The sequence below is a fragment of the Octopus sinensis genome, linkage group LG14 (genome assembly GCF_006345805.1).
Source record: "Octopus sinensis linkage group LG14, ASM634580v1, whole genome shotgun sequence".
In the NCBI taxonomy this organism is placed as follows: domain Eukaryota; kingdom Metazoa; phylum Mollusca; class Cephalopoda; order Octopoda; family Octopodidae; genus Octopus; species Octopus sinensis.
In genome coordinates this window covers 60,985,771-61,003,757 of record NC_043010.1, presented here as the reverse complement: position 1 = coordinate 61,003,757, position 17,987 = coordinate 60,985,771, and the positions used below count along the sequence as shown (strand labels likewise).

At 39.5% G+C, this 17,987-nt stretch overlaps 2 protein-coding genes across 2 annotated transcripts in view; one reads left to right on the top strand and one right to left on the bottom strand.

The window, feature by feature from the left end:
• Nucleotides 1–8,286: 8,286 nt before the first annotated feature.
• Nucleotides 8,287–17,380, bottom strand: LOC115218844 (B lymphocyte-induced maturation protein 1 homolog). Its single transcript, XM_029788791.2, has 2 exons — nt 16,942–17,380; nt 8,287–10,348 (listed from the first exon to the last, which is right to left on the bottom strand). Exon 2 carries the CDS (start codon nt 9,937–9,939, stop codon nt 8,623–8,625), a length of 1,317 nt encoding a protein of 438 aa, XP_029644651.1. The 5' UTR covers nt 9,940–10,348; nt 16,942–17,380; the 3' UTR covers nt 8,287–8,622.
• LOC115218833 (zinc finger protein 431-like) overlaps nt 16,448–17,987 on the top strand; it is a 24,012-nt gene continuing 22,472 nt past the window's right edge. The window contains exon 1 of the mRNA XM_029788777.2: nt 16,448–16,808. The gene's annotated coding sequence lies outside the window, so the exon portion shown is untranslated. The remainder of the gene's footprint in view (nt 16,809–17,987) is intronic.

The following is a 17,987-nucleotide window of genomic DNA, read 5'->3' as shown; positions in this document are numbered from 1 at the left end:
ATGTGACTTGAGCTGACCAACAGAGGTCATCTTAAATTTCTCTCAAAGCACCAACTCTGCTCTTAGCATCTGATGAGATGGTCATGTCCTACACAATCACAAAAACTTTAAGTTATGGGAAGTTGAGTTAAACTTATAAAAAATGTGTAATTCCTGCTCAATGTGTTGAGTGATATTTTCATTTGTTCACTCACACCTGAATGGATTTGGTATCGTCTCCTTGCCTTGATATCATGTGATAGCTGTAAATGAGTGTCACTGCCATGCAAGTGGTGTCTCCTTCATTTCCAATGTTTTGTCTGGTTATGGGGAAATATTTCCTTGCCTAAAAAGTGAGGATTGGTGACAGGAAGGGCACCCAGCTGTAGAAAATCCGCCTGAACAAAATTCTGCTCGATCCATGTGGGCATAGGAAAATGGACATTGAAGCAGTGATACATACATAAATGGCCCTCTTGTGGGGCCAGAAATCAAGCTGTTGCAGCCAACGATGTCCTCTTGAAGAGTTTATGAATCCAGAGTGAAGTAGCCATAGGGAAGGTCTTGGAAACGTTAGTTTTACAATAGACTTTTCCCAAATGTATACTCTTTTACTTGTTTCAGTCATTTGACTGTGGCCATGCTGGAGCACCGCCTTTAGACGAGCAAATCGCCCCCCAGGACTTATTCTTTGTAAAGATTACTACTTATTCTATTAGTCTCTTTTGCCGAACCACTAAGTTACAGGGACATAAACACACCAGCATCGGTTGTCAAGCGATGTTGGGGGAACAAACACATACATATATATGACGGGTTTCTTTCAGTTTCCATCTACCAAATCTACTCACAAGGCTTTGGTTCACCTGAGGATATAGTAGAAGACACTTGCCCAAGGTGCCACGCAGAGGGACTGAACCCAGAACCATGTGGTTGGTAAGCAAGCTACTTACCACACAGCCACTCTTGTGCCTCCCAGTTATTAGTACAGCCACCCTCACCATAACTATGTTGATACTGAAATACTAGCTGCGTGGCAAGCAGTTTGCTTCCCAAATACATGGTTTTAGATTCAGACCTGATGCATGGAACCTTGGGCAAGTGTCTTCTACTATAGCCTTGGGTCAACCAAATCCTTTGAGTGGATTTGGTAGATGGAAACTGGGAGAAGCCCATCATATATGTGTATATATCTTTGTGTCTATGTTTGTCCACCACCACTGCTTGTCAACTGGTGTTGGTTTGTTTATGTCACCATGACTTAGTGGTTCAGCAAGAGAAACCAATAGAATAAGTACCAGGTTTAAAAAAAAAAGTCCTGAGATTGATTTGTTTGACTAAAACCCTTTAAGGTGGTGCCCCAGCATGGCCACAGTCTAATGACTGAAACAAGTAAAAGATAAAAGATAAGCAAAGACTTGGGTGTTGTCAAAAACTCCAGAAAGACCCCAATGCTATTCCTGGTGAAGACAATTTGCAAATCAATGCAGGAATATTTTTTAAATATTCTGTATAACCCACTACACTCTCGGGGTGGTTGGCATTAGGAAGGGCACCCAGCTGCAGAAACACTGCCAAATCAAGATTGGAGTCTGGTGCAGCCATCTGGTTCGCCAGTCCTCAGTCAAACCGTCCAACCCATGCTAGCATGGAAAGCAGACGTTAAACGACGAACCAGGGAAGAAAACTGCAACCCAAATACCATCAGAGAATTCTAATAATGATGTGGCTGTGTAACAAGAAGCTTGCTTCCCAACCACATGGTTCCGAGTTCAGTCCCACTGCGTGGCACCTTGGGCAAGTGTCTTCTGCTATAGCTTCAAGCCAACGAAGACTTTGTGAGTGGATTTGAAAGACAGAAACTGAAAGAAGCCCATCATAAAAGGCACCTGTGCCAGTGCTGCATAAAAGCAGCCAGTACCCTCTGTCGAGTGGTTGGTGTTAGGGAGGGCATCCAGCTGTGGAAAACAGAGAACTGGAGCCCAGCAGCTCCTATCAAACCAGACCAGCATGGAAAACAAGCATTAAATGATGATGATGATGATGATACACCTGTGTGCGTATCATTGTTTGTCCCCAACGACTGCTTGACAACTGGTGCTGGTGTGTTTACATCCTGTAACTTAGCAGTTTGGCAAAAAAAGAAAAGTACAATAAGTACCAGAGTTTAAAAAATCAAAAGTATTGGGGTCTATTTATTCAACTAGAATTCTTCAAGGTGGTGCCCCAGCATGGCCACTGAAAACAGTAAAAGAAACCCCATTTCCAAATAACTAAAATACCAAAGCCTGGAAGTGGAACGATCCCGAGAAAACAAGTGAAGAATTGTTGGACTTTGAGAAGATTCTTGGTGTCAGCCTTCAGAATGACTGGTCCTAGTTATGGTCCCTTCACAGCATCAACATCACTAAGGCATTGGGAGTAATCTAAAGGCTCTCCACAAAAATGGATTGCTCTTGTGCACCAAGAGAACTGCTGAGAGAAGTTCAATATTTGAAGACTTAATTCTTTAGAGTGAAGACAGGAGAGTCAGGTAGCAATCTACACCTGGAAGGAGAGACAACACTCTGTGGCACTGAATAAAATGTGGCATTAAGGTGGCACAAGATAGCAGAGTCATTAGCATGAAGGGCAAAATGCTTAGCAACATTTTGTCTGGTTTTACACTCTGAGTTCAAATTCTGTTGTGGTTGACATTGCCTTTCATCCTTCTGAAATCAATAAAAATAAGTACCAGTTGTGTACTGAGGTCACAATAAGTGAATTACCTCCTCCTGCAAAATTGCTAGCCTTGTGCCAAAATTTGAAACCAAGTCAAGTAAAACCAATATCGTAGCTGTGGCCAGTGACCCCCTGACTGGCACATAAAAAGCACCATCTGAATGTGATCGATGCCAGGCCCACCTGACTGGCTCCTGTGCTGGTGGCACATAAAAAGCACCTGCTACACTCTATGGAAACCTTGCCAGATTAGATTGGAGCTTGGTGTAGCCGCTGGCTCTCCAGATGTCAGTCAAACCATCCAACCCATGCCAGCATGGAAAGCAAACGTTAAATGATGATGATAATGATTATTATTATTATTATTTATGTGGCAAGCTGGACAAAATGCTTAGCAGCATCTCATCTGTCTTTACACTTTGAGATCAAATTCTGCCAAGAGTGATGCCTTTCATCTTTCCAAGGTTGATAGAATAGGCTCCAGTTGAGTACTGGGGTCAATGTAATTGACTTACCCCCCACCCACCCCCAAATCCTGGCCTTGAGCCAAAAATTTAAAACCGATATTAAGCTGGCAGAATCCTTAGCACTTCACGCAAAATGCTTAGCGGCATTTCGTCCATTTTCACTTTCTGAGATTAATTTCCGCTGGTGGCACGTTAAAAGCACCAACCGATCGTGGCTGATGCCAGACTCCCCTGGCACGTAAAAAGCACCCACTACACTCACGGAGTGGTTGGCGTTAGGAAGGGCATCCAGCTGTAGAAACACTGCCAGATCAGACTGGAGCCTGGTGCAGCCCCTGGCTTCCCAGACCCTGGTCGAACCGTCCAACCCGTGCTAGTGCGGAGAACGGACGTTAAACGATGATGATGATCAACTCTGCCTTTCATCCTTTCGAGGTCAATAAAATAAGTACCAGTTGAATATTGGGGTCAATGTAATTTACTTACTGCCCATCAGATCCTATCAAACTCTCCGACCCATGCCAGCATGAAAGAAGAAGTGTTATATAGTGATGAGGATGATGTTGAGGAATGCACACCTGTTCTGCCCAACTGCGAATTCTTTACATCTTAGTCATGGCATTCTTTGATGTCCTTTATTCTTGTAAAGTGTAAAGTACTTGTGGATTCATAGTCTGAAGGGATTGCTCATTTGGTATTGTTTGATATACTTCACGTGTGTAATCTAATGAGGCTTAGACAAGGCTTATTATTGGTGTCTAGTTTTGGCAGATTCTGCGGCAATGTTCCTTTTTCCACACTACCACGGGTTAGATAAATAATACACATTATTGAAGCATTGATGTTTTTTGCAGCCAAATGTCCTTCCTGTGATTAGCCCTGACCCCTCTGTGTGTCTGTGTGTGTTTCTTAATATCTGTGTTTATGTTAACAGCACTTCCACAGTGGTGCTCTTTGTTGATGTCCTATAACTTAACAGTTTGGCAAACAGACACCAATAAAGTAAGCATCACACTTGGAAATTAGTACTGGAGTCAATGTGATCAGCAAAAAACCCTTCAGGGTGATGCTCCAGCATGGCGAGTCCAGTAACTGAAACAGGTAAAACGATTAAAGAATACATACAAACACACATATATGAAAAAGAATACACACAAACACACATATAAAAGAATATACACATATATACACACAGATATATATATATATACACACACAGTGGACCAAAAGTAGTTTTTAATTCATTTTCTTTTTTACTTTCAGATAGAAATTACTGAAATAAATCATAAATTGTAGTTTAATTTATGCGTTTTTCTTCGATTCTTTTTTTTAAAGTTTAATTATGAAAATTAATTATTCCTAATGACAATCCCATCCCATGAAATTGTTGATGAAGTGATGGTCTTCGTGAAACAATGTATTCTAGAAGCTAAACCTCTTTCATCTCATGCATGTCAAGACATCCAACACATGTGGCTCATTTACATACATATATATATATATAATATATATATATATAATATATATATATACATATATATATATATATATCTATATATATATATATATATATATATATATATATATATATATATATATATATATATATATATATATATATATATATATATATATTTATAGAAAATTAGAAAAAAACCACCTTTTATCAATTCAAAATGAACAATTAAATTACACCATCTAGTAAATTACATATAATAGAAATATTAAATTAATTTTAATATTTCTATCATATGTAATTTACTAGATGGTGTAATTTAATTGTTCATTTCGAATTGATAAAAAGTGGCTTTTTTCTAATTTTTTATATATATATTATATTGTGTGAAATTTGATTTAGTATTTCTAAATTGAATTTTTTTCCTTGTAAGTTTTGGATTTTATTCCTCAAATATTAATTATTATATATATATATATATATATATATATATATATATATATATATATATATACATAATATATATTGGGGTTTTATATATATATAATATATATATATATATATATATATACACACACATATATTAATGTTTGTTTTCATGTCCAGTTGTAATAAAAACAATTTTACATTAATCTGATGGGTCACTTTATACATTTGTTGAGTAAAGATTTATCATTTTTAAACAAGAATATTATTGACGGTGACTTTGAAGTTTTGGTCAGTTAAGCCATTGCTGGACTGCAAAGGATTAAATCCAATAAAAGCAAAAATAACTAAATTACAGACCCGTCTTTTACCTTCCTAACAAAAGGGACATACCTAAACATACACACTTACTCACAAAGTTCTACATACATGAATTAATGAACAACATAACCCCAAATTTAATTAATAAAATTTCCTTCAAAACACCTCTCCATAACAATCCACCCCAACAACCTAATTACCATTCCATTCAAACCCATATACCTAAGGAAGGTGTAAACCTAACAGAGACTATATAAATCAAAGATTAACTTTTATGCATTACAGTCTGACAATGGCTTAACTGGTTGAAACTTTGAGGTCACTGTCAACAACATTTTTGTTTAAGAATGATACATAGATGCAGGAGTGGCTGTGTGGTAAGTAGCTTGCTTGCCAACCACATGGTTCTGGGTTCAGTCCCACTGTGTGGCACCTTGGGCAAGTGTCTTCTGCTATAGCCTCAGGCCCAGCAAAGCCTTGAGTGGATTTGGTAGACAGAAACTGAAAGAAGCCTGTCATATATATATATATATATATATATATATATATGCATGTATATATATATGTGTATGTGTGTGTGTGTATATGTTTGCATGTTTGTTTGTCCCCCCACCTTCGCTTGACAACCAATGCTGGTGTGTTTATGTCCCCGTAACTTAGCAGTTCAGCAAAAGAGACCGGTAGAATAAGTACTAGGCTTACAAAGAATAAGTCCTGGGTCGATTTGCTCGACTAAAAGTGGTGCTCCAGCATGGCTGCAGTCAAATGACTGAAACAAGTAAAAGAATAAAAGAATATATATATATATGTGTGCAGCCAGTGAGAAAAGTTTGGTTATTGAACCATAAAGACCATTTAAAGTTCCCAGATACAGTTCCCAACAATTTGCTTTTGTCCTTCAACAAGGTTTTTATCTTCAAGAGAGAGTTTTTACTGTTATCTTAATGAAACAACATTTCTGCAAACAAGAAAGATTTTCCCGCACTTCTGTTGAATCCCGTATTTTTTACTCCCACAACCCACATCAGTGACAGAGTTAGGGCAGAACAAAGATGCTTTTTTGGTTTTGGTAATTTCATTGAGTTTTTCTTTTTGATTTGGACCCTTCTATTATACGGAACGAGACAACTTGGCGCAGCTGTTTGACTGCTGATCATCTGGCACAGCCGAGATGGCCATTTGGCTTGTTTTGGGGACTGCTTTTCGGTGGTAGATGCAAACACTCAAACACAAGCACACATGGAGAGAGTGAGAGAGGGAAAAGGAGAGAGAAGGTAGAGAGGGAGGGGGAGAGAGAGAGCGAGGCATCACAATTTATTAATAGAATATGACTGACATCAACTCTTTTCCTCTCCTGATACACAGAGAGAAATATGCCCATAGACATAAACAAAGAGGGAGAGACAGAGAGAGACAGAGTGGGGAAGAAAGAGACAGAGAGAGTGGGGAAGAAAGAGAGAAGAGAGAGAGACAGAGAGAGGGGGAAGAAAGGGAGAAGAGAGAGAGAGAAACAGAGAATGAGGGAATCATTAAAAAGTCTGATGTCAAATAAGTCAGCATCAAATCAGTGATGCCAAAATGTCTCATACCCTCTATTATATATATATGTGTATGTATGTATGTATGTATAGATATAGCTGTAAATATATATATGTATACACATGCATACATACATCACAAAAGAAAAACAGCATCCACTGACAAGCAAGTTCGGCCTGGTAGCATGGGCCATGGCTTTGTCAACTGCATTAAGTGTGTGTGTAGTCAGGATCAAACACAGACAGCTCCTTGGTTCTTCCACCTTTGATTCAGCAGAAAATCCAAGGATGTGACAGCTGGAAGGGGAGGGAGAGAGAGAGAAAGAGAGAGAGAGAGAACTGTACCACTAGCACTCATCCTGGCAGAGATCGGAGTAGCGTGAAATGAAGTACCTTGCTCAAGGGCACAATGAACTGCCTGGTTCAGGAATTGAACCTAATACCTTATGATCATGAACCCATTACCCTAACTACACGGACTTGCACCATCACACTCACATATATCCACACATATTTAGAAATACAAACACACATATATATATGTATATATAAATATATACATACATACACACATATATATTTGGCAAAACAATCTCTATTATTATCTGCCTGATAGCCTTGAGCTATGGATGAGTTTAATAGGCTAAACACCAGTATTAACACCTGACCACAAGAAAGGGACTTGCTCAGATCAATGGCCTAGTGTTCAGGGCCAAGACATGTCTCAGGTAGAGGCATATGGTTGTGGCTGACAGCCTGGGTGCCACCAAGTTAACTTGCCCATCATACATTCATGATGCTGACAATCAGACTGGGATCCATGCCTCACCAGTCAATGCCCAGGGTAACATCGCAGACAGACTGGCCAGGCCTCAGTTTTGCTGACTGACAGAAGGCAGCAAAAGACCAAAAGAAGTGACAAAATCTGGTTGCAACGTTGTCAATGAATACTCCAATGGCTAAGTGGTCAAGGGATAGTAAGGAAGGATATATATATATATATATATATATATATATATATATATATATTATATATATATATATACACACACACACACACACATACTTACATATGTACACACACACATACATGATATATGTATCCACACACATATATTTATATATGAACACATATACACTCATATACTCATAAACACATGCACACACAAACACCCATACCTGTGTTCATCTATTGGTGCATTTTTGATTAAGTGTGAATGTAAACAGTAAAACAATTTCTAATGCAACGTAGAGTTTCACAAGTGCTCTAGGTTAGAAATATACTTACTATTGGGTGTAATTATTTATATGTTGTGGACAGGAAACTTTAGCAGAAAATAGAAATATTTAAAAAATAGAATACTAAATAAAGGTCTAATTGTGTGGCAGAGAATCGTATATGTTTAGAGACTAGAATTATAAGTGATGAGAATGTGAAACATGTGTGTATTACACACAAACACACACACACGCAGACATACTCCCATACATACGTTACACACATCTATATGTATGATAATGATAAGAAACAGAAAATATGTTTGTCTTTTTAAAGAAGAGATTTAAATAGTTTAAGAGTGTTGGAAGGAATTTAGCCGAATTGTTCACTAATAAAAGGTGAGATGGAAATAGTTTGTTTCCAGTTTTTTTCTTTTTTTTCAAACTGACAGCTAAAGACGAGAAGAACAAAATGATGGTGGGAGAGTTCCATGGCTCATTGCTGGCCAGCAGTATCAACATGAGGGGTGACCATCACTTCTGCCAATTGCTTTGTCGTGTAGACAGGCGCGGTAGCAATATTTACTGGTGTGCTGATGGGGTACATTTGCAGGGTGGGGAATATCTGTGCTGTTGCAGCGTTCATTTGTATGGTCGTTGGGAATATTTGGGCTGCGGTCGGTGACATCTGTATGGTGGTTGGAAAGATCTGAGCCATTGAATACATTTGTACAGTCTGGGCCCCGGTATTTGTCGTAGCAATGGCTGAATAGAGTTGTTGCTGTTGCTGCTGCTGCTGTTCATCTTGTTGTTGTTGTTGTTGTTGTTTTTGCTGAACCAGTCCAGCATTAATGGTGTTGTTGTGGCTGATAATATTGTTGTTGTCAACACTGGTCGTTGCTATTTGTTGTGGTTGGTTGAGATCAACTTGACAAATTGTAGGTTGCTGTAGGACCTCTGTGCTCACAGGTACTGGTAGCACCTCTGTACTCACGGGTAGCACCTCTGTACTCACGGGTACCGCAAGTTCTAACTGTGTCTCGGGTTCAACTTTCAACTGGGAAACTTGAGGTACGCAACTCAGTTTCCGACGACCTTTATTTGGCTGGTTGTGCTTGACCAGGTGGTCATGGCGAGAAAAGGCAAATCCACAGATGGTACACTTGTAAGGGCGTTCTCCAGAGTGAATTCTCTTGTGGACCTTCAGATGATCCCGCCGGGACAGTGCCTTGCCGCAAATGTCACATTTAAAGAGCTTCTCCCCATGGTGGCTGCTCATGTGTCGTACTAGATGGTCGTTGCGTGAGAAGGCGTAACCACACATCTCGCATCGGAAAGGCCTCTCCCCTGTCTGGGACCGTCTGCCAGTCTTCACCGATGGCTGGCCATAAAGAGGTTTCATGTGAGAGTGATGTTCGTACTGATGGTTGTGATGACCATGAATGTGATGATGATGATGGTTGTTGCTGTTGTTGTTACTGTTGTTGCTGTGGTGGTGATGATGGTGATGGTGATGATGATCGTTATTTTCAGAACCGGTGCTGAAATCAAAACAGTCATTGCCAAAAACTTTCTTTTCTTCCACCTCGACAAGCTCAACCACTGCCTGCTGTAATGTCTGCGGCTCAGAGCGTTTCTGCTTCATCGATGCACTGTTGATGTTGTTCTCGGGCTGCTGCAGCTGCGTGTGCACAACGGTCGATATCGGTGTTGTCGTTAACGATTCCATCGACGCAAAGCCCTTGTCACTGCAAATGTTGTTGTCCGACGTCGACTTCCCAACCATTTGCTGGGCTGTCAGGTTGTCCTCCATTGCTATGGTAACCGCAGTGGAAAACACAAACAAAAACAAAATATGTCCTAAAAGGGCAGAAGTGTTATTAGAAACGTAATTTCTGTGTAGAGACTGTGGCAGTCTGCAAGTGCGGTGGGTGTGGTAGATTCTTCATTTCTATCATCGCATTTGTTTGGGTGACACAGCTGAGAGAAATAGTCAAGTGTAACGCAAGAGAGGCTTCATTTACAGTGATTAGGCTGGAGATCTCGTTATCGCATTCATCAATGGAAAATAGCTGAGTGGTAAGAGAAGGTGTTGTAGGATTTAGATTTGGTGAAAATGTATTTGAGGGAAATGTTATCAAGAGGAGAATTGCATCACACGAGTGACGGTTCCTTCTTGTGTTGCAGACAACTTTGTGTATCTCTCAAACAGCAGCAGTTATCTGTAAAAGAAAAATAACGAAAGTATCAGAACAAAGAAGACAAATCATAAGGGATGGCGACATTAGAAAGAAAACCAAGGCCAATGGTTCTTGACCAGGGTCCTTATGACCTTTAGGGGTCCATTTAGGATTTTGTTAACATTTATGTACAGGAAATTGCTTATACTTCTATAATATACAATATATTTTCACAATTTTTTATACAATTTCTTAGATGATGATGATGATGATGGTCGTCGTCATCGTCATCATCATCGTTTAACATCCGCTTTCCATGCTAGCATGGGTTGGACGATTTTGACTGAGGACTGGCAAACCAGATGGCTGCACCAGGCTCCAATCTTGATCTGGCAGAGTTTCTACAGCTGGATGCCCTTCCTAACGCCAACCACTCCGAGAGTGTAGTGAGTGCTTTTACGTACCACCGGCATGAGGGCCAGTCAGGTGGTACTGGAAACGGCCACGCTCAAATGGTGTTTTTTACATGCCACTTGCACTGGCAACGACCTCGCTCGAATGTTTTTTCACATTTAATTATAAAAATATAATAGGATATTTTAACATGGGGGTGGGCTTGGGGACAGTAGAGTGAAATAGGAATGAAAGGTGTTGATAGTAAAAAAACGGTTGACAACCACTGATGTAAACATTGAGTCCGCAGTGTTGGAGGGGAGGGGCATTAATAGATGGATCAGAAGCAGGAGTGATTGGCCCTTTTGTTACCATATTCTTCTTGAAATACACTGCCTTTGTTTCAATTGTGAGAATAATGTTTAACTTAGATCTCTTTAAAGCAAAGTTTGTATCCTAGAAGCAAGGGAGTGGGGGGGGTGCTCAGGCAGGGTGGTATCAAAAGAGTGAAATGGATTTGGGTAAAAGAAGATCAAGAACAGTGGAAATGGTAAAAATGAGATAAAGAATTAGTGAGAGGAGGAATGATAGCAGCCGTTACTCCAAGACTTTTCTTTCAGGATTCCTGAGACTGTTGGGGAGAAGTTATCTTCATACCAGAGGTCTGGTGGACCCTGTTAAAGGTACCTAAAGTCCAGCTGAAGGATTACGTTTATCGCCTAATCTCTTTGACAGGTTTCTTAACAGTTTCCACTGACCAAATTTTATGGAGAAGACAAAAAAGGGTTCCTTATACACATTAAAATACAGTAATTCGTTTTTGGAATATCTCGAAGTATAAACATGTAAAGTTGAAATAGCATGTACCTATTAGTTTGCAAAACTGCCTGTGGGATTTATATATGAACTAGCAGTATAGCCCAGCGTTGCTCAGGCTTGTTTTCTTTTCAACCCTTTAGAATTGGAATTTTTGAAAAGTAAAAAGCTTGTCATTCTCTTTAAGTGAACATTTTTCTGGTTGAAATACACCGAAAACTGGTGACACAGCAGTCAAAAAATCGTAAAAAATTGGAATTTTCATAGAAAAAAAGCACCTTTTTGATGTAAATAATTTTTGGTCTTAACATGGTCCAATTTGAATTTTTTCTTCTACAAAATGAAGAGCAAGCCTTCTTCTATCATACTCTCAATTTTGGTCAACTTGCGCCGCAGGGTCTTGGAGGAGATAGTGTTAGTTGAAGGCTACCAAACCTGTCACACACAGACAACTTCAGCTTTATATATATATATGTGTGTGTGTGACTGTGTGTGTATGTGTTAGTACCTCCTTGCTTCGACAATGTGTAATAGTTGTGAATGAGCATCACTGCCATAGAAGCAATGTCCTTTGTTTCCAATCTCCTGTGAAAACATTTCCTTACTTGGAAACAGATGAGGGCTGACAACAGCAAGGGCATCTGACCATAGAAAATCTCCTCAGTGGATTCTGCCTGACCCAAGTGAACCTCAGCAAAGTGGATGGTAAATGATGATGACGATGACGTTGATGTGTGGATGAAATATAGTGTGGCATCTTTGTTCAGCAAACATTAAGATTGTTTTAAAACATTTGCTCAGTCATTCCTTTTAACCTCTCTTCGTGTTTCTGGTTTCAAAACCAAGGTTTGTATTTCACCCCTATTATACCCAGTTCACCCAGATGAAGTTAACATGGTCAAATGATGCAAATTTAAGACATCCTATTTACCCCCATCACGAAGCATCACGAGCGGTGTTTTGTTGGCTGGTCTGAGGTGATGACTGCCTGAGTTAATGAAAGGAAAAGTGTTTCTGTGAGAAGTAAATGGAGAACAACTGCGAATATTGAACAGAAGATTTTATTATTTTGTAAAGAGTTTAACTGTGTTGGTCTTTTACAAATAATAACAGCAATAATTATACCAGGAAAGACCTACCGCTTGGAGTTTATGGCAAGCTTACTGATACAGCAATCTGTGGTCGGCCCATTATCACGGTGGACACAACACAGATCTGCCTCAGCATCCTGCAATTACAGCCTTTTTATCATCATCATCATCATTGTTTAATGTCTGTTTTCCATGCTAGCATGGGTTGGACAGTTCGACCGGGGTCTGCACCAGGCTTCAGTCTGATCTGGCAATGTTTCTACAGCTGGATGCCCTTCCTAACGCCAACCACTCCGTGAGTGTAGTGGGTGCTTTTTACGTGCCACTGGCACAGGTGCCAGGCGAGGCTGGCAATGGCCACGATCGGTTGGTGCTTTTTACATACCACCGGCACTGGTATCACAACTACAATTTCCATTGATTTTTTGATCGATTTCGATTTCACTTTCCCCAACAAGTCTTCGCAAGCAGAGTTTTGTGTCCAAAGAAGGGAAGGTATGCATAAGTGGGCTGGCTACATCCCAGGGTACAAGGAAAAAATTCTAGAAGACTGAATCATGTGCTGGCTTGATGCTGACTGGTTGCTTAATAGATTAAACATGTAAAATTATTGTGGCTTGATCATGATGCACAACCAGTTACCTAGCGGTTCAGATTTGAGTCACTGCTACAAACACTGCGGGAAATACCCCGTCACATGAAAATCTAATCTGAAAGGCATTGAGTCTTTAGCATTTAAACTGGCCACAGACACTGGCTCAAATACTCTACCTGTTTTATGTTCAGACTAGACAGATCTGGCCTCTCACACGTGCCCTACAATGTCATTCTTAAAATACACAATCACATCAAACTCTGCCAGATCAAGATTGGAGTCTGGTGCAGCCATCTCGTTCGCCAGCCCTCAGTCAAATCGTCCAACCCATGCTAGCATGGAAAGCAGATGTGGAACGATGATGAGGATGATGATGATGATGACATCACCAAAATCTTGGAAGCTATGAGATAATGAAGGATAAATTTGGAACAATGTGAATAAATAAGCCTTACATTTGACAGAATAATCTGAACGCTAAAGGGTTAAACACGAACACATTGCTTGCGGTCACAACACGCTTGGACAGGAGCCCAACTTGCAATGATGGCTGCATAGATTATCCATTACATGGATGGAAATTGGGCGAAAACATGTCACCTGTAAACATTAGGGGGTTAATAGGGCTGATGTGAGGCGAGAAAGACTTGAGAGGCAAGGTAATTAGTTGAGATGAAAACCAAACAAAAAAACAGGTGGCATCTGTATGGGAACATCAGGTAACAGTGTGCCCCTTGGTGGTAATTTAGTGAAGCTCTCTGTTGCCGGTCTTCCAAGACCACCCCCCATTGGACTTCTCAGTGGAAAATCATATAAATTCACAAAGAAAATGCCTGTCTTCTTGCAACCTGCATTTCTCATCTTAAACAAAAAAAATTTTGCCTTAAAAAGTTTAGATCAACGTCTTCAACGTTGTCTCCCAGACGTCGCCGCCACCGCCTTCGCCACTAACACCACTACCATCTCAACCCCGCCACCACCACCACCACCACCGACACCATTCTATGAACAACAAGTCAGTGTTTAGTTCTAAATTCTGATTAGTCAGATAACAATCACTTCTTGTTACTGCTGTTTAACCCCAGGTCAACCGCGAATAAACAAACGTATGATCAAAAAGCATTCCAGCCGTGACTATCACCACCATTTCTGTTTTGCAGACACCTTGAACTTAGGGTTACATTATTCAATGAAAACCTTTATTTCTTTTCTCAAGATTATAGGGTGTAATTTGAGGGAGATATGGCTGCTATTTCTACCAGCTCCACCAACCACTTAGAGGCTCTGTTGTTCAACAGATTGGTGAATAAAATGACAGAATTTGAAGAGACTTGCCCCGGCAATTCCATCTCTAAATGTCACTAACCACACGACGACAAACAACCTGTTTAATTAACTCCCAAAGCTGTCATTGTCTCCATTCCAATGAATTCCAGAACTAACCAAACTTTTATTTTCGACGAAGTTCATCATGGCATGGGGTGGAGACATCTGATATTTTAGGGCAGCTCCTTCTGTTGAGAGAGTAAAAAGAAAAGAAATTCTCCTTTTGATGCCAAGACCGATTCTGGTCCTAAGGTACAAACTTACCGTTTTCAGGTGATTTAGTGATTTAAATTAAAACTTTTCACCAAACTCTTCGTTAATTTATGTTCCAAATACCAGCCAAAGAATGACAGTTATGTTACCAAATTTTTCAAAATTAAACGAAGCAAAAAATACAGAAAATCTCAAAAGAAAAACAGTAACATAAATGTTTAAAAACTTCCTTCGATCTTCCAATCTATTTATCATATATTATAGACAATCAGATTAAGAGACAGGCCCCGAAACGTCAGCCTCCCCGGATTCTGTTGTCTAACTTTTCTGGAAGAAATATTAGAACGTCGGAAAATGGGTCTTGCGGCATTACCTCAATTTCTCTATGTTCTGAGTTCAATCTTATTTTTCATTCCTTCGGGAACTATAAAATACCAGTCGAGTACTTGGAACAATCGACTACCCCCACCTTCTACAAAAAAATTAAGCCTAAATTAAGAAATCATTATTATAGTTTGGCAGAGGTAAAGAATATGTACACCACTCTAACCCTAATCCTAAATCTAAACCCTAACCCTAAACACCGGGTGTACGCATTCTTTACTTTCGCCTATAGTTTTAAATCCTAATCTATGCTTTAATTTAATACAGAAATTCAATCATGCCGACTGTTAGACACTATTCTCATTTAAGCGGAAAAAATACTTCCCAGGGTCGTATTTACTATTGCATGAAAGAGAGGAATATTAAAAGAAAAGTGTAAGAAAATAAAACCATTCTTTTCCCTGCCCCTGAAGAATGGGACATCTATTCCGAAATACTTAATGATTTAAAGGATTCCAGATTTTCAGTTTACTAAAACTTAATTTTAAAAAACCAGCAATTTCAATGCAGAGACAATCTGGACACAATTTTAAGCGATTTAACACAAATTCATAGGTTTGTATGTAGATTGTATTTGTGGTCGTCAGACTTGCTAAAGATAGCAGCTAAATCTCCCTCAAAATCACACCCTAACTATTTTTTTTTAATGGTAAAGACGTATAGGATAATGTAGTCCTAGATGCATATCTGAAATCTCAGATGAGATGGTCATGGGTGGAATTTTCTTTAATGATAAGGTCTGGTCGATGAAGGCGAAGTGCGGGTTAAACAATAACAAAGGTGGACCAGGGTGTGAGTGAGAGGCTGTTGGCAAATGCCCGCGCATTTGGAAGCGATGTTGTCATTTAATATTAAATAATATATGAAAGAAACGTGTTGATGGCTTTTGTGGAAACGAAAGTAAAAGAATCCAACAAGGAAAGCCATAGATTGTCGGTGGTTGAGGCTTATTTGTATGGATGAGGTCATTTTTTTAAAAATTGGTTTCCCTCCGAATTGAGATCGGAGAAAGTAGAGAGGGGGAGGGAAAGAGACGAAGACATATAGAGAGAGGGGGAGAAAAACAGCATAAGAGTGAGAGAGGGTGGAGAGAAAGAGGAGAGATAGCAGTGGAGAGAGGGGAGAGCGAGGGAGTGAGAAAGAGAGGAGAGATAGCAAGAGAGAGAGAGAGAGAGAGAAAGCAATCGAAAGGAGAGACGAGGGAGAGTAAAGGAGAGAGAGAAAAACAAAAAAGATAGAGAGGAGATAGCAAGGAAGGGAGAGAGAGAGAGGATGGAAAAGTGAGTGAGGAAAGATAGGTAGAGGAGAGAGATAGAGAGTGATAAAGGGGGAAAGAGAGAGGGAGAGAGATAATGAGAGAGGAAGTAAGCGTGAATTCAAAAGAATTGGAGAAAGATTTTCCTTTGGAATTAACGAACCAAACTAAAATGTTGAGCTATTCTGAAAGGAAACGGTAAGGAAACCCGCACATTTGCTCTTTGATCACACAAAGGCAGCTAAACATGTGTAACTGTGACCTTAAACGAAACAGATCTATTTAGTTGGAAAGCCATAACAATTGTCTTCTATTCTGTTTTCCTCCGATCGTCCAACGAAATTCTTCGAAAACACCACCAACAACATCTCCCAGTGGACTTGGAATTGATGTGGATGCAGACAATGTGATCTGGAAGGCTTCCTAGAGGTATCTATACACACATCTCTCTCTCTATATACATCTCCACTTGGTTCTACACACACACACATATATTTATATAAACCGCGATATCTATCGTTACATTCAAACACTGTTTCAATAGCAATGGTCCGTAGCTTACCTTTTTTCGCGAAATATTTTGCTGTAACACTGAAAGCACCATAAATGTTGTCCGTAATATTTGAAATCGGTCGCTTCGGAAGGTGTTCCCTGTGAGAGGGAAGACCAAAGTTTTTCGAAGATCACCGAGGAAAGCCGTCCATGTAAACACAGGGGAGACAACCGCTGCAATGACAACCCACGACTCGATTCACTCCTAATTATCTCATTAACAAACGTTAATTAACGAATTCAGTCATCTACATCGCACTTAGATATATTTCCGTGGTTATTCCGAAGCAATTTATGACTAATAAACTAAATAATTAACCAAGGTATCCCAGTGAGGTTTGTATAAATGGTTGAAGCCACACCGTTGACACCGGTTTCCCCTTATTGTTCTCTTCCAGACAAAGAAAGCTGAAAAGGTCAGCTTTTTGGGGTTTAGGGATTCTTCTGAGATAATCCTCGCATTTTACTCTTCACATTCTCTCACCTTACTATCTAAATAACACCTAATCAGCAATAAATATCTACCATTTCTGTTATCTAATTATCTACAATAATAATCACATTTTATAGAAATATTCAAATTCCCAGAGATTTTTTTTTTAATATTCTTTCAAAAATATGTCTTTATTATGTTTTTAAAATTAATTACTGGACCCGCCTAGGTTTTAATTCACACCGTTTAATTATTTACTTGGGACGAAAATCGTTACAACTTGTATATCTTCATCTTTCTTCGCGTTTTAGCATTTATTTAATGCTTTGGTTAATGTTGTAAAGTGAAATTAGGTTGGAGTATGTGATGGAAGGAAGGCTGGGAATCGGCGCACACTTGCATGATAATGAGCTGATGGATAGAACGAGCTGCTATTTGGAAATAGGTTAATAACACAAGTTGTATATCATAAATTGGGATTTTGCAGATATTGAGGCAAATTTGTACAAGCTGGAGTGCAGCTGCTGAGATATTGTAATAAATCTCTGATCAACAGGTTGCTGTGAAATAAGTTTCAGGGGTTCAAGAGAGCCGCAGCACACATTACACAGACCCATTCCTCT

Bases quoted from the DNA above. Each gene is read 5' to 3' on its own strand.
- LOC115218844 (XM_029788791.2), bottom strand. From the start codon at position 9,939: ATGGAGGACAACCTGACAGCCCAGCAAATGGTTGGGAAGTCGACGTCG.